A 15,895-nucleotide genomic window follows, 5' to 3' on the forward strand; every position below is an offset into this window, starting at 1 on the left:
GCGGGGGCCCCGGCCCGGAGCTGCGGGAGTCGGGGTCCCGGCCCCGGAGGGGGCTCCTCGCCGCACGGGGCCTTCGGGATGCCCCAGCTGCCCAGGGACGGCGTCCTGGTGGGGGGCAGGCCTGAGGAAGGAGCAGGCCTCCGTCCTGTCTCCCGCGGGGAGTGGGCGCGGAGGAGAGGCCCCCACCTCTCCGGGCTGCATCGGGGATCCTAGACCCGGAGGACATCCTGGCAACGCGGAGTCCAGCTCCGGGCCTTCTCCAGCCCGCCCTGGCGAGACCCGGACCGGGGCCCGCGTCCCTCCTAGCGGGGAACTCAAGCCCCTCCTCCCGGGTCCCGGCTCCTCCTCCCCGGCTCCCGGCCCCTCCTCTTTGGGTCCCGGTTCCTTCTCCCAGGGTCCCGGCCCCTCCTCCCAGAATCTCGACCCCTCCTCCCCGGTCCCGGCTCCTCCTCCCAGGGTCCCAACCCCTCCTCCCGGGTCCCGGCTCCTCCCTCCGGCTCCCGGCCCCTCCTCTTTGGGTCCCGGCCCCTCCTCCCAGAATCCCGACCCCTCCTCCCCGGTCCCGGCTCCTCCTCCCAGGGTCCCAACCCCTCCTCCCGGGTCCCGGCTCCTCCCTCCGGCTCCCGGCCCCTCCTCTTTGGGTCCGGGTTCCTCCTCCCAGGGTCCCGGCCCCTCCTCCCAGAATCCCGACCCCTCCTCCCGGGTCCCGGCCCCTCCTCCCGGGGCCCGGCCCCTCCTCCCGGATCCAGGCCCCTCCTCCCAGATCCAGGCCCCTCCTCCCGGGGCCCGGCTCCTTCTCCCCAGGATCCCGGTCTCTCCTCCATGGGTCCCTGACCCTCGTTCCGGGTCCCAGGTCCTCCTCCCAGGGTCCCGGCCCCTCCTCCCGGGGCCCGGCCCCTCCTCCCAGAATCCCGGCTCCTCCTCCCAGAATCCCGGCTCCTCCTCCCGGGTCCCTGCCCCTCCTCCTGGGTCCCGGCTCCTCCTCCCGAGTCCCGGCCCCTCCTCCCAGAATCCCGGCTCCTCCTCCAGGGCCCCCTCCTCCCCGTGGTCCCTGCTGCTCCTCCCGGGTCCCGACTCTTCCTCCCAGATCCAGATCCCTCCTCCCGGGTCCCGGCTCCTCCCCCCCTGGTCCCGGCTCCTCCCCAGGATCCAGGCCCCTTTCCCCGGGTCCCGGCCTCTCCCCCCTTGGTCCCGGCTCCTCCCCCCGGGTCCCGGCCCCTCCTCCCCAGGATCCCGGCCCCTCCTCCCCCGGATCCCGGCTCCTCCCCCCGGGTCCCGGCCCCCCCTCCTCCCGGTCCCGGCCCCTCCTCCCGGGGGCAGGGCGGGGCGGCGCCGGGCGCGGGGCGGCCCCCGCGGGGGCGCCGTGTCCGGGGCGCGCGGGGCCGGGGCCCGTGGTGGCAGCCGGCGGGCGCCATGGAGCTGCTGTCGGCGCTGAGCCTGGGCGAGCTGGCGCTCAGCTTCTCGCGGGTGCCGCTCTTCCCGGTCTTCGACCTCAGCTACTTCATCGTCTCCATCCTCTACCTCAAGTGTGAGCCAGGTGAGCCGGGGCGGCGCGGGGGGCGCGGGGCGGCAGGCTGGGCGCGCGTCGTGGGGCTCGGCGGCGCGGGCCGGGGGCCCGGGGGCCCGGGGGGCCCGGGGGCGGGGAGGACGCGGGGCCCCCCCGGAGGACGCGGGGTCGCAGCCCGCCCGCCGCCCTGACCTCCGCGGCCGCCCTTGCGCAGCGGCGCTCGGCCGTCTATATTAGGAAGGCCAGGCCGTGCCGGGCCGGGGCGGCTGCCAGGGTGACACCGGCCCGGGAGGCGGACCCCACTGCTTCCATTAAAAAAAAAAGGGACAAACGTCCCTCGGGATGTCTTCACCGGGAAGGAGGAAAATAAAATGGCTTGCCTTCATCGCCTGGTGTCTGCGTCCGAGTCACCAGCAGATCCGACGTTAGCTGTGGGGACAGGAGAAAAGGAGAAAAGGGCACTGACACTTTGCTGTCCTTTCTCCCACTGGGATATCGATGATCCCTTTTCTCAAAAACAGATAGAGATGTAGGTATAGAAATGTCTCGGAACGGAACATAGCTTTATTATCTTTTTTTCAGGTGGTAAAAATAGGTGCTCATAAATAATCAAGTTGGAGTCAGAAGAAAGACACTGACAGCTGGCTTCCCGGGGCCCTGACCCCCCTTAGGAAGCGCTCCACCCCCATCACTCCTGTGTGCTTCCAGGCACGAGTACAGGAGTCTGCCCTTCACCACGGCAGCTGTTCTATTTTTTGCCCTCCTGACGTGCCTGAGCCCGTTGCTTTCAGGCCACTTGTGGAGAGCCATTACTTTGCAGAGCTAAAATACACTTTTGTATGGCAGCCTCCTGCTTAGGCCTGGAAGTTTACAACCAAGGAGTGGGACCCCCCAGTCGGGTGGATAGACCATACGTGTGGGAAGGATCTGGGTGTGTCTGCAGAATCATGAGTAAACTATCTTGGCCTGAAGTGCCCAGAGGGTCCATCAAGTGACATTCCAATGTCCGTCAGCCTTTCTTTGCTGGTTCTCCACCTGGACTGCACGTTAGATGCATGTGGGAGCTTTGATTGTGTTGGTTGGTTGGTTGGTTGGTGGTTGGGGGAGGCAGGGAGGAGGTTGTGTTGAGGTCTCACGTTTAGCTCGGCTGGTCTAGAGTTTACTCTGCAACCCCTCCGGTCTGGATCCCCGCACTCCTGCCTCTCCGCTGCTGGGATGAGATTACTGGTAGGCGCCTGGCTCAAAATACTCTTTCTGGAAAGCCCAAGGATGGTGGTGCTGTGTGGGAGTCTGCAGGAAGCACCCCAGCGCCCAGATGGAGGGAGGGAGCGATGCCCTGCTCATCCCAGCCCAGTACTCTTTTGCTTTGTTATTTTGGGGCAAGGTCATTCTCAGCCCTCTTATTCAACTTTCCAGAGGAGCTGGGGTGGGGATACTCCGAGATGGGTGTAGAGTATCATGCCTTGCTATTCCTGCCAAGGGTGTCGGAGGTGGCTTCAAACTGCCATCCTCCAGACCTCCAGGCCTCCCAAGTAGCAGGGATTCCACCACCCTCAGACTCCTCTGTAGCCAGAAAAACCCCTTCATAGACAATGACTCACCCCTGGAATCCCAGCTGTTCAGGAGGCTGAGATCTGAGGATCCGGTGACGCTGTGTTTTGTTCCAAATCGGTCAAGGGAGCAGTGCCAGAAGCTCCACAGATGAAGACCCATTTCTCTAGATCAGGGTCTCCCTACACCCTCATCTAGAGAAATGAATCTTAACGGGGTTTGAATTCGAGGCCTTTAGGCTAGTGCATAACACTGGAGCCACCCCCAGCCCCAGGCCATAGCCCCAAGCCCAGTTAATGACAGCAGCTCATTCACACACACACACACACACACACACACACACACACACGCACGCACACGCATGCACACGCACGCACGTACGCACACACATACACACACGCACGCACGCGCACACGCACGCGCACACGTTTGAGACTTCCAGTTTGAGGGGCTTGATCTCACTATGTAGGCCAGGCTGGACATGAGCTTGCCATCTTTTGCCAAAGCCTCCTGGAAGCTGGGATCGCAGGCCTGCACCACCACGCCTGCCTCTGGCCTTATCAATGGCCTTTGTGAAGTTGGACCTAGGAGCTATATTTTCCAGGGATGGAAACTGAGGCAGAACTGAGCTCCGTTTCAGAGAATGAGGCTTGTCTCAGTGCTAACAGCACAACACGTGTGTTTAGAAGCCTTGTTCTCCCACAAACTCACGGCCTGGTTGCAAGTGCCACCCCCACCCTCACCCCACCCCCTTGGGAGCCTGGGCAGAGAGCTTGCCAATCCTTTGCAAGGCGCTGGGTTCCATCCCCAGCATTTCTGTTAAAAATTCCATCCACTCAGATTTCTACCTGCAGCTATTCTTTTTTCTACCAGTCCTGGGGCTTGAACTCAGGACCTTGGCACTGTCCTTGGGCTTTCTCAAGGCTAGTACTCTTCCATTTGAGCCACAGCACCACTTCTACCTTTTTCTGGGTATGTGGTCCTGAGAAATCGAACCTGGGTCTTCATGCATGCTAGGCGAGCACTCCACCACTAGGCCACGCTTCCCAGCCCCTACCATCAGCTATTTTTTTTTAATCAGTCCTTCCTGGGTTTGAACTCGGGACCTAGGTGCTGTCCCTCAGCAGGTCAGCTAACGCTCTACCACTTTGAGCCACAGCACTACTTCCAGTTTTCTGGTGGTTCGTTGGAGATGACAGTCTCACAGGAACTTTTCTTCCCAGGCTGCTTAAAACATTGATCTGCAGATCTCAGCCTCCTGAGTAGCTGAGATGATAAGCCTGAACCCTGGTGGGTCCACCCCAGCCTCTCAGATATTTTTCTATTTTGCCAGTCCTGGGCTTGAGCTCAGGGCCTGAGCCCTGTCTTTGGACTTTATCAAGGCTAGAGCTCTACCACTTGAGCCATAGCACCACTTCTGGTTTTCTTTTGTTTTTTTTTTCCATGTATGTGGTACCAAGGAATCAAACCCAGGTCTTCGTGCATGCTAGGCAAGCACTCTACCACTAGGCCAAACTCCCGGCCCTATTTTTCAATTTCATTCTACTTTCTGAATCACCTCTCTTAGCCCTACACCATAAGCAATTAGCAGTTTCTCCACTCATGTTCTCAGGAAGCCTGCAGAATGGCTGATTCAAGCAGGGTGCCTCAACTTACCCAGAAATGGGCCTGGTCATACATACTTCCTGTAATCTCAGCCCTGGGGAGCTGGAGGCAGAAGTGGGAGGATGGAGAGTTCAGCCAGGAGAACATAGTTAGATCCTATATCAGAGAGGGTGGGGGATGTTGCAGGATTCATGAATGACACAGCATCTTTGTTCCTTTTTTTTTTTTTTGAGCTCAGGACCTGAGCACTGTTCTTGGACTTTCTCAAGGCTAGAGCTCTACCATTTGAGCTTCAATGTAATTTCCAGCTTTTTTCTATGTATGTGGTACTGAGGAATCGAACCCTGGTCTTCCTGCATGCTAGGCAAGCACTGTTGTCACTATGCCAAACACCCGGCCCTGTTCTTTCTTTCTTGGGGGGTGCTGGGGATGGAACCCTGGTCTTCCACATGTGGGGTGAGCGCTCATCCCTAGCTGTCTTGCAGCAGAAGACTCCAAGGCTGGAGGATGGAGCACCAGAATGAATGGCAGAGCCAGCTGGCACTTAGTCATGTGACTTATGCCATGTAGGCATGTGCATGGAACCAGCACATGTCAGGCCCCGCCAGCCCTCACTCCCCTGCTCCATCTCTGGGGTGATCCAAGAGGACATAGGAAGACCCTGCGAAGAATTCAACCCCAGGAGTTATTTTTAGATGTACTAGGATCCATTTCTGCAAAGCATGGTGGCTCCCTGAGCCTAGCCGGGCAGCACCCACCAGCAGCTGCTGAGAAGGCTGTCTCACCTCCAAGCTGTGTTTTAAATAGATGCCCAGAACAGGACATAATTACTATAGAAATTAACAGCTCTAAATTTCAAAAGCACAGCCCAGTATCAGTGTAGGTCATGCCTATCATCCCAGGCTGAGGGATGGGATCCCGGAGGATCCAGGAGGCTGAGGTCTGAGGATCACGGTTCAAAGCCAGCCCGGGCAAGAAAGTCCATGAAACGCCAACTAACAACCAAAAAAAAAAAAATTCCGAAGTGGTTGTCAAAAGAAAGGTATTATGTGCAGACGGAAAAGTTCCATGGTGAAGCATGGAGACAAGTCTTGCCGGGAGGCTTGTTTGTGGGTTTTATTTATTTTTTTTGCCAGTCCTAGAGCTTAAACTCAAGCCTGAGCATTATCCTTGGGCTTTCCTCAAGACTAGCGCTCTACCACTTGAGCCACAGCACCACTTCCAGCCTTTTCTGTGTATGTGGTACTGAAGAATCAAACCCAGGGCTTCATGCATGCTAGGCAAGCACTCTACCACTAGGCCAAACTCCCAGCCCAATTTAAGAGATTTTTTTTTTTTTGTCAGGAGTGTGGCTTGATCTCTGGCTTTCTGTGTGTGTGTGGTACCCAGGGACCAAACCCGGGACTTGCTAATCGATCACTCTACCACTAGGCCACGCTCCCTGCCCTAGTTTATTTTATGTATTTATTTATTTATTTGGTCCTGGGAAACCCAGAGCCTTGTGCTTGCCAGCCACAGCATCACCCAGGTCTCCTAGCAACCAACCCACACCAGGAGGACAGCCAAGTTCCTGCCTAGGAACCCCAAGGACCAAAATCCATCCTTGCCACACCCACTGTCAAGGCCACACCCCAGTGACCTAATTGCCTCATGCTAAGCCCCACCTCTTAAAGGTCCCACTGCCTTAACATCATCTCCCTGAAAATCAAGTTTCCAAGGCTTTTGAGCTCGTGTGTGTGTGTGTGTGTGTGTGTGTGTGTGTGTGTTTTGTTGTTTGTTTTGACAATCCTGGGGCTTTAACTCAGGGCCTGAGCACTGTCCTTGGACAATTTTTCCTCAAGGCTAGTAGTACTCTGCCACTTTGAGCCTCAGCACCACTTCCGGCTTTTTCTATGAATGTGGTACCCAGGAATCAAACCCAGGACATTATGCATGCCAGCCGAGCACTCTACCACTAGGCCCTGCTCCCGGCCCAAGGTAGGGGTTTTTTGCCCCTCCAGACTGGCTGTCTACCACCAGCTTTATTCCAATCTTGATCCCTGGGTCTCAGCCCCCTTGACAGACAGGATTACAAGGCATGAGCCATGATTCCTGACCAAAGTTTTGTTTTTCTGGTTTTGTTTTTGTTTTGCCAGTCCTAGGGCTTAAACTCTGGACCTGAGCACTGTCCTTGGGCTTTCTCAAGGCTAGAACTCTGCCCCTTGAGCCTCAGCACCACTTCCAGCTTTTTCTATGTATGTCGTACTGAGGAATCAAACCTGGGTTTTTGTGCATGCTAGGCGAGCACTCTACCACTAGGCCAAACTCCTAGCTCCCCCCCAAAAAAAACCCCAATTTTTGATAGTAATTTTTATGTCTGTCCTAGTACAATCATAAAATAAAAAGGAAAGAAACAGGACCAGCCGGGCTCGGTGGCTCATGCCTGTAATCCTGACTACTCAGGAGGCTGAGATCTGAGGATCAAGGTTCAAAGCCAGCTCAAGCACTACAGTCCATGAGACTCTTCTCTCTGATTAACCGCCAGAAAACCAGAAATGGTGCTGTGGCTGAGGGGTAGGGAGGTGGCCTTGAGTGGAGAGCCGAGGGACAGCGCCCAGGCCCAGAGTTCAAGCCCCACGACACACAAGAAAGAAAGAAAAAGAAGCAGCTCCACCATGGGCTCAGGGACCCTGGCGTCTGGTTAGGTGGGCATGGCCACCTCCCAGCGTCCCCTAGCCTCCTTTCTACTCTGGCGGCCATCAGCAGTCACCAGCTGCTTTTGAGGACTTATCCTTTCCTACGAATGCTTCATCCACCTGGTGCTTGGTAAGAGAAAGCCTGTCGGCGGCCTCCCTGCGGACAGGGCGTGGGGCTGACCCTGGGACCTGCCTGCCCCGGTGCCCGCAGGAGCCGTGGAGCTGTCCCGCCGCCACCCGGCCGCGTCCTGGCTCTGCGCCATGCTGCACTGCTTCGGGAGTTACATCCTGGCCGACCTGCTTCTCGGGGAGCCCGTGATCGACTACTTCAGCAACAACTCCAGCGTCCTGCTGGCCTCTGCCGTCTGGTACGCCGGGCCGCAGGGGGGACCCAGCCCGGGACCCACCCGGGCCCCTGGGGCTCCCCGGGCTCCCACCCCGGCCCCAGTGCTCCCGGGGCCCCCACCCCGGCCCCCAGTGCTCCCCAGGTCTCCACCCCGGCCTGCAGGGCCCCCGGGCCCCGACCCCGGCCCCGGGGCCCCTGGGGCTCCCCGGGCTCCCACTCCAGCCCCCAGGGCTCCCCGGGCCCCCATTCCGACCCCCAGTGCCCGCCGGGTCTCCACCCCGGCCCCCGGGACTCCCCATGATCCCACCCCAGCCCTCAGTGCTCCCCGGGTCCCCACCCCGGCCCCCCGAGACCCCAACACCGCCTCTGTCCACAGGTACCTGACCTTCTTCTGCCCGCTGGACCTGTTCTACAAGTGCGTGAGCTTCCTGCCCGTGAAGCTCATCTTCGTGGCCATGAAGGAGGTGGTGAGGGTCCGCAAGATCGCCGTGGGCGTCCACCACGCGCACCACCACTACCACCACGGCTGGTGCGTCATGATCGCCACCGGCTGGGTCAAAGGTGAGGCCGGCCCCGCCCCGAGGCCCCGCCCCGAGGCCCCGCCCCAGCCCAGATCCCGCCCCGGGGCCCCGCCCCAGCCCAGGTCCCTCCCCGAGGCCCCGCTGCCCCGCCCCGAGGCCCCGCCCACTCCAGGTCCTGCCCTGCCCCGAGGCTCCGCCCCAGCCCAGGTCCCGCCCCGAGGCCCCGCCCCACTCCAGGTCCCGCCCAGCCCCGAGGCCCCGTCCCAGCCCAGGTCCCGCCCCGCTGCCCCGCCTCGAGGCTCCACCCTACTCCAGGCCCCGCCCCACTCCGAGGCCCCGCCCCATCGCCCGGCCCCACCCCGCCACGAGGCTCCGCCCCACCCCAGGTCCCGCCCCGCCGCGAGGCCCCGCTCTCGCCCTCCTCAGGCCCAGCCTAGCGGGTCCCCAGCTGTGCCACCCTGGGAGGATAGGGCTGTGCGATGCCACGGGCGCCTGCCATCGCAGCAAGGACCGAAGCCTAAACCAAGAAAAACGGGTGGAGCAGCTGGGCGGGCGGGGACTCACGCCTGTCATCCCAGCCAGCAGGAGGCTGAGCTCCCTGGGATCCTGATCCAAAGCCAGCCCGGGCACTGGAATCCAGGAGACTCTCAGCTCGTTAACCTCTAGAAACCGGAGTGGGGCTGTGGCTCAGGGGTGGGGGCGTAGCCTCCAGCTGAAGAGCTCAGGGACAGCGCCAGGCCCAGAGTCCAAGCCCCACTAGTACCCCCAACAACAACAAAATACCCAGCACAAACCTGGACTGGAGGGGTAGCTCGGCCCCTAGCGCCCATGGGACCTCAGAGCGGGACTGGGAGGGCACCGGCCACAGGCTTAGCCCTGCACACCTCACCCCGCCCGGCAGGCTCTGGGGTGGCTCTCCTGTCCAACGTGGAGCAGCTGCTCCGGGGTGTCTGGAAGCCGGAGACCAATGAGATTCTGCACATGTCCTTGTGAGTACCCTGTGTGTCCGAGGAGCCTCCCCCACTGAGGGCCTTGTGGAAGCTTCCAGAGACTCTGGCTGGGAAACCCACAGTGGGGCCACAGCTCTGCCTGGAGAGTGGAACCAGGGAGAGCTACAGAAGGAAACTTAACATCTGATTTGGGTTTAGCTGGGTGAATAGGAGTTTTCTGGTTCAGGAGAAGCTCTGGACAGAGTCCAGCATTTTCTGCTGTCAAGTAAGGAATGCAATGTGGCCAGTGATGGTGGCTCAGGCCTGTAGTCCTGGCTACATAGGAAGCCAGCCAGGGCCTCCTGAGTTCCAGCCCAGGAGCAGCGCAGAAACAAGAGAGGGAGAAAAGTTGTAGACCAAAGCCAGCAGACGTTCATTGATGGTCACCCAGAGTGACCTTCCCTGGGCTCTGGTCCCTGGTGCTGGGCAGACACCGCCCAGTTGGGCCAGAGACACGGAATCTTCCAGAAGCTGAGCCAGGTTTTAGGCCTCCCTCCTGCCCATCTTCCACTGCAGCTGTTCCCTGGGGGGTGGAGCAGGGGTGGGGGCCCCCTGCTCAAGGTGTCTGCTCCCCCAGCCCCACCAAGGCCAGTCTGTACGGGGCCGTCCTGTTCACGCTGCAGCAGACGCGGTGGCTTCCACTGTCCAAGGCCAGCCTCATCTTCCTCTTCACCATGTTCATGGTGTCCTGCAAGGTGAGCGGCCAGGGCCTCCCAGGCCGGGCGGGAGGGGCGGGAGGCCCACGGAGGAGTGGCCTGGGCCATGCCTGGAGTGGTGCTGACCGGTGTGGAATCCCAGCCCTGGGAAGCACAGCCAGAGAAGTGAGAGTTGGAGGCCGCCTGAGGGGTGTAGTGAGTCTGTACATCAAAGAAAACTCAACACGGCCGGCCCACCTGTCATCCCAGGTACTCAGGAGACTGAGGATCAAGGTTCAAAGCCAGCCTGGGCAGGCACAAAAGTCCATGAGACTCTTATCTCCAGTTAATCACTAGAAAACCAGAAGAGGGGCTGTGGCTCAAGGGGTAGGTAGTCTTGAGCTGAAGAGCTCAGGGACAGTGCCCAGGCCCTGAGTTCAAGCCCTGGACCAGCAAAAGAAAGAGGGAAAGATAGATAGATACATAGATACATAGATAGATAGATAGATAGACAGATAGATAGATAGATAGATAGATAGATAGATAGATAGATAGATAGTAAGGAAAGGGGGCTGGGAGCATAACCTAGTAGTAGAGTGCTCTCTTAGCCTGCATGAAGCCCTGGGCTCCATTCCTCAGCACCACATACTCAGAAAAAGCCAGAAGCGGTGTTGTGGCTCAAGTGACAGAGGGCTAGCCTTGAGCAAAAATTGAACAAGGATCAGGGCCGGGAGTTTGGCCTAGTGGTTAAAGTGCTTGCCTAGCATGCATGAAGACCCGGGTTCGATTCCACGGTACCACATACATAGAAAAAAGCCGGAAGTGGTGCTGAGGCTCAAGTGGTAGAGCTCTAGCCTTGAGAAAGTCCAAGGACAGTGCTCAGGCCCTGAGCTCAAGCCCAGGACTGGCAAAAAAAAAAAAAAATTGTCCAAGGACAGCGCCCAGGCCTGAGTTCAAGAAAAAAAAATAGGAAGGAAGGAGGGCCAGGAATTTGGCCTAATGGTAAGAGTGCTTGCCTAGCATGCACAAAGATCTGAGTTCAATTCCTCAGTACCACATACATAGAAAAAGCCGGAAGTGGTGCTGTGGCTCAAGTGCTTGAGCTCTAGCCTTGAAAAAGCCCAAGGACAGGGCTCAAGAAGAAAGAAGGAAGGAAGGAAGGAAGGCATGCAGGCAGGCAGGCTGCCTCTGGTCAGCCTGTACCCTTAGACTTCTTCTGTGTCTGAATGATCTTGCCACCTCCAAAATGGACCATGGCTGCAGCAAGCCTGCAGCCCCAGAAGCCCAACCCAGGGCCAGCTGGGTCAGTTGGGCCCCGTCCTGGAGTGTGTGCAGGCCAGGGCCTCCTCTCTGATTCTCACTCCTCTCTCCTCCTCCTCTTTCCTCTCCCCTCCTCTCCTCCCCTCTTTCTTCTCCCCTCGCTTCCTCGAGACCCTCCCCTTCTCTCTCTCTCTCTCTCTCTCTCTCTCTCTCTCTCTCTCTCTCTCTCTCTCTCTCTCTCTCTCTCGTCCTACCCTCTCCCCCCCTCCTCCCCTTTCCCCATTACCTCCTCTCCCCTCCTCTGCATCCTCCGTCCATCCGGCAGGTGTTCCTCACGGCAGCTCACTCGCACAGCTGCCCCTTCGATGTCCTAGAGGGCTATGCCTGCCCCGTGCTGTTTGGGGGGTCTTGGGGCAGTGACCATCACCATGACAACCATGGGGCCCACGGGACAGGGCCGGGGCCTCTGCCCAAGTCCAAGGAGGAGCTGAGCGAGGGCTCCAGGAAGAAGAAGACCAAGAAGGCAGACTAGGAAGCCAAGGGGAGCAGACCCAGACCTGGGGACGGAACCTGGAGCTGTGGCTGCAGAATTCCCCTGGGAGTGGCCTTCACTTCCTGTCCCCCACCCGGCCAGCAACTGCCCTCAGCAGCTGATGTGGGGTTCAGTGGGCTAAGGGCTGAACTTCTACGGGAATGGAGGACACTCTCTCTCTCTCTCTCTCTCTCTCTCTCTCTCTCTCTCTCTCTCTCTCTCTCTCTCTCTCCCTCTCCATAAAGCAACAGCTGTGAGGGGACTGGGGACACAGAATTCAGTCAGAAACCCTAGCAGCAGTGTTCTGATTGTTTCCTTTCCTCTGAAAGTCCATCATGAGCCCCCACTCCCCCGCGAAAAAAAAAAATGATAAGCCATGTTCTGCTGCACTCACTTGGTGACTGACCCTCGCGCTGGGCGGCGTCCGCCCCATCTTCACCCAGGCACAAGCCACGCATGCTGTGCAGTCCCAGCCTGAACTCCAGAGGCTTAATCTCCTTTCCCCACCCTGGCCATGCACACACAAGGGTGAGAAAGCCTTGCTGTAGTCTCTGGAAACAGGTTACCCCAAACCAAAGAAACACAGCCATGAGGGTGCAAGTGCAACACACACACACACACACACACACACACACACACCCTCCAAAACACTCCCCCTGAGTCCTGGAGGCACCGGGGCTGGCTCAAGTCCAACGACGGTCATTTAGTCATCCAACAAACTTACTACCAGCCATAGCTGCCCTAGGTGAAGTACAGGGCAGCCAGTGATGAGGTGACACAGGACTTGAGGGGGGGAATGCTGGATGTCTGCCGAAGCTTGGAGTGAGAGGTCAGCCAATAAATTCTTGGTGAATGAAGCCTGACTGGTTCTTAAGCCTTGTGGGGGAGGGCGGGGGACTGAAGACGTTGGGGTGGGCACTGGAGACACAGCTGGGGTGCAGGGCACCCGTGGGGGTGCAGCTGGGGCACAGAAAGGGGGGCGCAGGCCAGGAGCTTGGCCTAGTGGTAGAGTGTTTGCCTTGCATGCATCAAGAAGACCCGGGTTCGAGTCCTCGGTACCACATATATAGAAAAAAGCCGGAAGTGGAGCTGAGGCCCAAGTGGTGGAGCTCGGGCCTAGAGGAAACCCAAGGACAGTGCTCAGGGCCTGAGCTCAAGCCCGGGACTGGCAAAAAAATGGAATGGGGCGCGGGGACCTGTGCCGCCCCACGGCGGGGAGCGGGCTCGCCGCCCGGGTCTGGGATGGAGCCCGGCGGCCGGCAGGGGACTGGGGGACCGCGGCCCCCGTCATTGGAGCCGCAGCGCAGCGGCCTGGCCGGGTCCCAGGCGCGGAGAGCGCACAGAGCAGATCTCAGCCAGAGCCGGGCGGGGGGCGTGGCGGGGGCGGGGCTAGATGACTGACGTGAGGCGGGGCGGGGGCGGGGCTCAGTGGGTGACGGGGCGGGGCTCGCGAGTGGGCGGGGCTCCGCGGGGCGGTGGGCGGAGCCGTCGTCCTGCGGGCCTCAAGCATTAGACCTGCACAGCCGGCTGGATGGGGCCTCCTGCCTCCATTGTAGGCCTTTATGTATTTATTTTTTGGGGTGTTGGGGATGGGGCCGCCTGCTTCCATTGTAGGCCTTTATTTTTTGGGGTGTTGGGGATGCAGCCCACGGCCTTCCAAATGGCCCTGCGTCCAGAGATTCTAACTCTTAAAGCCCTGGATGTTGCTGGCCCGCTCCCGGTGTCTCTGGCACACTCTGAGCAAACCCCCCCCACACACACACACCACCATCTCCCCATTCCCCCTTGTTCCCCCACTCCCAAACCCCCACTCCCAGCCTCCTGGGTTCCCACAGTCAAAGACAGGAGAGAGCCTTTACCACGTGTGGATGTGGCTCTGGCCATCTGGGCCAAGTCCCAGCTCAATTGGCTCTGATGGACCTCAGGGAAGAGGTGAAAGTTAAGCCCCGTGGGTGTGGAGGGGGGGTTGGCAGGCCGGGGCATCAGGCCTGGGTTCACTGGTGTCCGGCTGAGCTTGGTGGACCCTCTTGGCAAACACTGGATTCTGTTGATGGTGAATGAGGAGGAAAACCTGGCTCTTAGGCTGGTGGGGTTGTGACTCAGTGGTAAAGCACCTGCCTAGCTATCTATGCACAGTGCCCCAAGTTCTGTCCCCAACCACTAACCAAATCGTGCTAGGCAAGCACTCTACCACTAGGCCAAACCCCCGGCCCTTTATATGCTCTTTGTACAGAAGCAACCAAGCTGAGACATTTCATTGGTCCAGAAGACAGCACAGCTGAAAATACAGATGCTCTGGACCTTTTTTTTTTTCTTTTAACAGTCCTGGGCTTAGGCTCAGGGCCTGAGCACTGTCCCTGGATTTTCTCAAGGCTAGAGCTCTACCACTTGAGCCACAGCACCACTTCTGGCTTTTTGCTATGTATGTGGTACCGAGGAATCGAACCCATATCTTCCCGTATGCTAGGCAAGCACTCTACCACTAGGCCAAACTCCCGGCCCCGCTCTGGACCTTTTTGCAAAAAGTAGTATAACCCCTGAACTCCATGATTCTCCCCTGCCCATGGTTTTCAAGATTCTTCCTTCTTAGTGAGCTGATTCATTAGAAAACATGCAGAGAGAAACATCGAATTCTGTGCCTCAGTCAGTAGTGAACAGTGCACATCTCCCCAGGAAAAACCTAGGGATTATTTTTTACCCATTCTGGGGCTTGAACTCAGGGCCTGAGCACTGTCCTAGGGCTTTCTCAAGGCTAGAACTCTACTACTTGAGCCACAGCACCACTTTTGGCTTTTTCTATGTATGTGGTACCAAGGAACCAAATCTGGTTTTTTGTTTTTTGTTTTTTGTTCCTGTGGGTCATGAAGCTTAAACTCAGCCTGGGCACTGTCCCTGAGCTCTTCAGCTCAAGGTTACTGCCCTACCCTTGAGCCAAGCCCCACTGCCCGTTTTCTAGATGTTAATTGGAGATAAGATTCTCAGGTCCTGGGGCTGGGAGTTTGGCCTAGTGGTAGAGTGCTTGCCTAGCATGCACAAAGACCCGGGTTCGATTCCTCAGTACCACATACATAGAAAAAAGTCAGCAATGGTGCTGATGCTCAAGTGGTAGAGCTCTGGCCTTGAGAAAGCCCAAAGACAGTGCTCCGGCCCTGAGCTCAAGCTCAGGACTGGCAAAAAAAAAAAAAAAAAAAAAAAAAAAGATTCTCAGGTCCTTTTGTGCCTGGGCTGGCTCTGAACCTTGATCCTCAGATTTTAACCTTCTGAGTAGCTCGGACTACAGGCCTGGGCCACCATGCCAGGCTTGAAACCTGGGTTTTTTATGCAAGCAAGGCAAGCACTCTACCACTAGGCCACACTCCTGGCCCAGATGGTCATATTTTTGTTCTTTTTATTGTTGTTGGTGGTGGTGATCGTGGTCGTGGGGCTTGAACTCTGGGCCTGGATGCTGTCCCTGAGCTCTTCAGCTCAAAGCTTGGGGCTGGGAGTATGGCATAGTGGAAGGGTGCTTGCTTAGATGCATAAAACTCTGGGTTTTAATTTCTTGGTTGCCATACACACAAAGAAGGCCAAAAGTTGCTGTGGCCTAAGTGGCAGAGTGCTAGCCTTGAGAAAGCTCTAGGACAGTGCTCAGGCCCTGAGTTCAAGCCAATGACTGTCAAAAAAAAATAATAAAAAGTTTAAAAAGTTTAAAAAAAATAGGCCAGGAGCCTAGCCTAGTTGTGGCGTGCTCAGATAGCATGCTTGAAGCCCTGGATTTGATTCCTAGGTACCACATTCACAGAAAAAGCCAGAAGTGGTGCTGTAGCTCAAGTGTGGTAGAGTGCTAGCCTTGAGCAAAATGTGTCCAAGGACAGTGCCCAGGCCCTGAGTTCAAGCCCCAGGACTGGCAAAATAAATAAATAAATAAATAAATAAAATAAAACCAATCAAAGCTACTGCCCTATTCCTGGAGCTATAGCTCCATTTCTGGTTTTCTGGTGCTTAATTGGAGGCTCAAAAAAATTTAGTGCCTGGGCTGTCTCTGAAGTGCAATCCTCAGATCTCAGCCTCCTGAGAGAGTAGCTAAGATTACAGGTATCAGCCACCACGCCTGGTGTGTTTTTGTTCTTTAATAGTTACTAGAATTGCACTCAGGCCCTCACACTTGCGAGGCCGGAGCTCTATTTGAGCCACAGACTCAGGAAAGGAGGATAACTATTCCAAAACAAAACATAGAACTAAAACCCAGAGGAGATGGAGGTGCGGCTGAAGTGGTCACAAGCCACTGAGCTGAA

At 57.7% G+C, this 15,895-nt stretch overlaps 1 protein-coding gene and 1 long non-coding RNA gene across 2 annotated transcripts; one reads left to right on the forward strand and one right to left on the reverse strand.

Annotated features, from left to right (window-relative positions):
* Positions 1–1,309: 1,309 nt before the first annotated feature.
* Positions 1,310–11,851, forward strand: Tmem38a (transmembrane protein 38A). The gene is made up of 6 exons (XM_090335028.1): positions 1,310–1,537; positions 7,550–7,706; positions 8,061–8,245; positions 9,107–9,194; positions 9,772–9,889; positions 11,415–11,851. Exons 1-6 carry the CDS (start codon positions 1,414–1,416, stop codon positions 11,619–11,621), a joined length of 879 nt encoding a protein of 292 aa, XP_090191154.1. The 5' UTR covers positions 1,310–1,413; the 3' UTR covers positions 11,622–11,851.
* LOC150067842 (uncharacterized) lies at positions 1,859–8,146 on the reverse strand. Its single transcript, XR_016535970.1, has 3 exons — positions 8,065–8,146; positions 4,715–4,819; positions 1,859–1,936 (listed from the first exon to the last, which is right to left on the reverse strand). It is a non-coding gene; the product is annotated as an uncharacterized LOC150067842 (long non-coding RNA).
* Positions 11,852–15,895: the final 4,044 nt, after the last annotated feature.

Source organism: Megascapheus bottae, chromosome 1 (genome assembly GCF_031878675.1).
Source record: "Megascapheus bottae isolate mThoBot1 chromosome 1, mThoBot2.hap1, whole genome shotgun sequence".
Lineage (NCBI taxonomy): Eukaryota > Metazoa > Chordata > Mammalia > Rodentia > Geomyidae > Megascapheus > Megascapheus bottae.

Bases quoted from the DNA above. Each gene is read 5' to 3' on its own strand.
- Tmem38a (XM_090335028.1), top strand. From the start codon at position 1,414: ATGGAGCTGCTGTCGGCGCTGAGCCTGGGCGAGCTGGCGCTCAGCTTC. The intron at 9,195-9,771 runs GTGAGTACCCTG...CTGCTCCCCCAG, and splicing joins GAGATTCTGCACATGTCCTT to CCCCACCAAGGCCAGTCTGT. The intron at 9,890-11,414 runs GTGAGCGGCCAG...TCCATCCGGCAG, and splicing joins TGTTCATGGTGTCCTGCAAG to GTGTTCCTCACGGCAGCTCA.